At 39.5% G+C, this 3,348-nt stretch overlaps 1 protein-coding gene across 1 annotated transcript; it reads right to left on the minus strand.

Annotated features, from left to right (window-relative positions):
- Window positions 1-914: 914 nt before the first annotated feature.
- LOC103527164 (UNC119-binding protein C5orf30 homolog) lies at window positions 915-1,532 on the minus strand. Its single transcript, XM_008492328.1, has one exon. The coding sequence runs from the start codon at window positions 1,530-1,532 to the stop codon at window positions 915-917; it is 618 nt and encodes a 205-aa protein (XP_008490550.1).
- Window positions 1,533-3,348: the final 1,816 nt, after the last annotated feature.

The following is a 3,348-nucleotide window of genomic DNA, read 5'->3' on the forward strand; positions in this document are numbered from 1 at the left end:
ATACAATTTCTCTTGGAGTTAGCACACTGGTAGGGCCATATCTGTGGTAGTCATGGTACAGTGGCCACATTCCACTGGCTCCAAATGTTGTACCTTTACTTAAAGAGCAAAAATACATTCTGGGTCATTTCTAGCAATTTTAGCATTTATTCCACAAATTCAAAGTGAATCCTTGCTTTACACGTCAGAAAACAAAAAAAAAAAATGTCATGTTGATAAAAGAAAACCCCTTAGTTCTCAACAATATTTAAATATTCAAAATACGTATTCCAAACTAGTTTTATAAAACATAGGAGGCAAAACAATTTCTTCAATGCAGAAATTAATAAGGCTTAAGTAGCAAATGAGCAAAGATTATTTTATGAGTGAATTTCCCTGTCACCACCAGTGCAAACCCATTTTCAAAATGTTTAAATGGGATGGTTTAAAATAACAAGTGATCCAATTAAGCCAATCTCACATTCTTTCCATGATGCAAAATTCACACATACATCTTATTGTAGAACACAGTAAGAAACAAAAAGATGAGTTGAGCTCTTATCAAGCCAAAATTAGCAACAACCAAGCAGACCATCAGTTTTTCAGTATTAAATGACCATAAATACTAGATAACTGTACCAAAATAAAAAATGAAATCCAAAACCTGAAAGCCTTTCCTTTGTTAAAAGGTGTCCAAATAAATATCCACCAGCTGCAGTAAAATTTGCATTAGAAGCTGCTTGCTCTGGAAAGATTTTTTCCCTTCAAGTATTTGTAACACAATGTACTGTCAAAATTCTTTTCAAATACATTACTTTCTGATAACATTAACCTGATACCATGTGGACAGTCATGCACATGTATGACAGTGGATTTTTGCAGCAACAAAGAATTAATCAGAAACTGGTTATAAATTATGGATTGTAATTCATAGTTCATATGTTATTTCTTGCAAACATATGGTCCCCTCTAAGGGTAAGGTGATGGAGCTGGTATTGTATCATTTCTGTGTCAGCGGGTTCCTCACTGCTCATTTTGTCTAAATTTAGGTAGTCCAGGGATTTAGAGTGAGCCCTTTTACCTTTTAAAAGAGAAAGAGGAAGAGAACTGTGAAGTTCCTTATAAGGTTTATACAGTAAAGCCTTAGTGCATTTATTCCCTGAGCTAGGCATCCATCTCCTTCTTCTCCCATTTACTGCTGGGATCTCATATGGCTGATAGTACCTACTTCTAATCTTGTACAAACGGGAGGAACACGCAAGTCCTGAATCAATCTTTTTAGAGTGCAAGTTAGGCCTGGATTCCCCTTTATTATCTTCATTTCCTTTATAATTTTGGGCTAATTTTAGCAGCTCCTGTCCAGCTGTAAAGCCAACCACGTAGTTAGAATCCATACGAAGGATCTCATAGCCTGAAACTGTCCGTCTCATTACTGAGCAGGGGGTACTGGAACATCGTGGCTTCTCTGCTTCTATTTTGCCTGCGGAACTGACCTCTGCAAGAGGTACGGGGAGGGTAGATATGGAAGTTCTGGACTCTGCGTTTATGTCCATTATGTGCTATTCTCCTAAAAATAAAACAGAGATTGATCACAAACAGAGCCTTTAGCCAATAAAAGAGATGAGAAAGGATCTTAGAAATCAGATTTTTTTATCACCCAGAAACAATAATGAGTACTTCTCTATTCAGTTTCATTTTACAATTCAGAGTATCATAACAAAACTATCACTATCTACCTTTTAAAATTATTTTGCCCCCCCTTTTAATAACAAATAGTAAAAATATAATCTTGATCTTCATAAATATGTTAAGAACATGTTCTTGAGTAGTAATGCACAAAAACCTGAAGTATCTTCCACTCTATTTTTTAACCCTTTTAGTCTGTTTGATCACTTATAACCCTTTTCCAACAAAGCCATCTACATCCATTGTAACATCTCCTGGACTTAGCTGCATGTTTTTTTCTATTCACGATAATGTCAGCAAACATACTGTGTTTTGTTTTGTTTTGTTTTTTTAAAAAAGGCATCTAACATTTACTACCTCAGGCATAACCATGGACTAGACTTGACCTAATGGGTACTGCAATTTTTCCCCATGGTGAGTTGACCTTGGCTGACTACCAAGTGCCCGCCTAGCCACTCGTTCTTCCTCTTCAACAAGGACATTAGTGGAAAATATGATGAAAAAGGTCATGGGTCAAGACAAGGGCAGGGAGAGCACTCAGCAATTACTGTAATGGGCAAAACAGTCTTGACTTGTATAAATTAATCTAAATTATTGCAAAATCAGAGTAGGATAATGAGAAATAAGAACAAATCTAAAAAATTCCTCCTCACTCTGTTCACAAATTACTCCAGCATGGGTCATTTCCATGGGGCTGCAGGTTCTGCCAGAAAACCTGTTCCTGCATGGACTCCTCTCCAAGGGCTGCAGTTCCCATCAGGAGCCTGTTCTGTCATGGGGTCTACACAGGCTCTGTTTTCCTTTAGGGCATATACACCTGCTCCAGCATGGGATACTCCATGGACCGCAGAGGGAGAACTTGCTTCACCATGTTCTTCACCATGGGCTATAGGGGAATCTCTGCTTTAGTGCCTGGAGCACATCCTCCCTCTTCCTTCTTCATTGACCTTGGTGTCTGCCAAACTGTTTCATATTTTTCTCACTCCTCTTACAGTTGTTGACCAGAATTTTTTAACCTTTCTTCAAAATGTTATCACAGAGGCAGAACCAGTGTCACTGACTGACTCAGCTCTAGCCAGTGGGGGGCTGTTTTGGAGCCAGCTAGAACTGGTTCTGTCCAATGTGAAGGCAGCTTCTGGTGTCTTCTCACAGAATCATAGAATGGTTTTGGTTGGAAGGGACCTTAAATCTCATCTAGTTCCAACCCCCTTTTATGAGCAGGGAAACCTTCCACTAGACCAGGTTGCTGAAAGTCCCATCCAACCTGGCCTTGAACTCTTCCAGGGATCAGGAATCTACAATCTCCTTGGGCAACCTGTTCCAGTGTCTCACCATCCTCAAAGAATTTCTTCCTAATGTCTAACCTAAATCTATCCTCTTCCAGGTTGAAATCATTACCCCCTGTCCCATCGCTATATGTCCTTATAAATAGTCTCTCTCTGTTGGGAAACGGCGAGGAAAACTCGTGCAACCAATACGGTTGATAAACAAGCTTCAGCTTTATTGCGCAGTAACTTTTTCTTATATAGTGTTTCTGTGACCACACCCCCGCCACCAAACATCAACATAACGTTTTCTTGGACACCTGGTGTGTTTACCTGTAGCACAGCGAATCCCTGGTGCAGGTAGCACAGGATTGTGGTCTGATCTCATTGGCCCCTCAAACATGGGCTTGGGCACGGC

The sequence above is a fragment of the Calypte anna genome, chromosome W (genome assembly GCF_003957555.1).
Source record: "Calypte anna isolate BGI_N300 chromosome W, bCalAnn1_v1.p, whole genome shotgun sequence".
Lineage (NCBI taxonomy): Eukaryota > Metazoa > Chordata > Aves > Apodiformes > Trochilidae > Calypte > Calypte anna.

Bases quoted from the DNA above. Each gene is read 5' to 3' on its own strand.
- LOC103527164 (XM_008492328.1), bottom strand. From the start codon at position 1,532: ATGGACATAAACGCAGAGTCCAGAACTTCCATATCTACCCTCCCCGTA.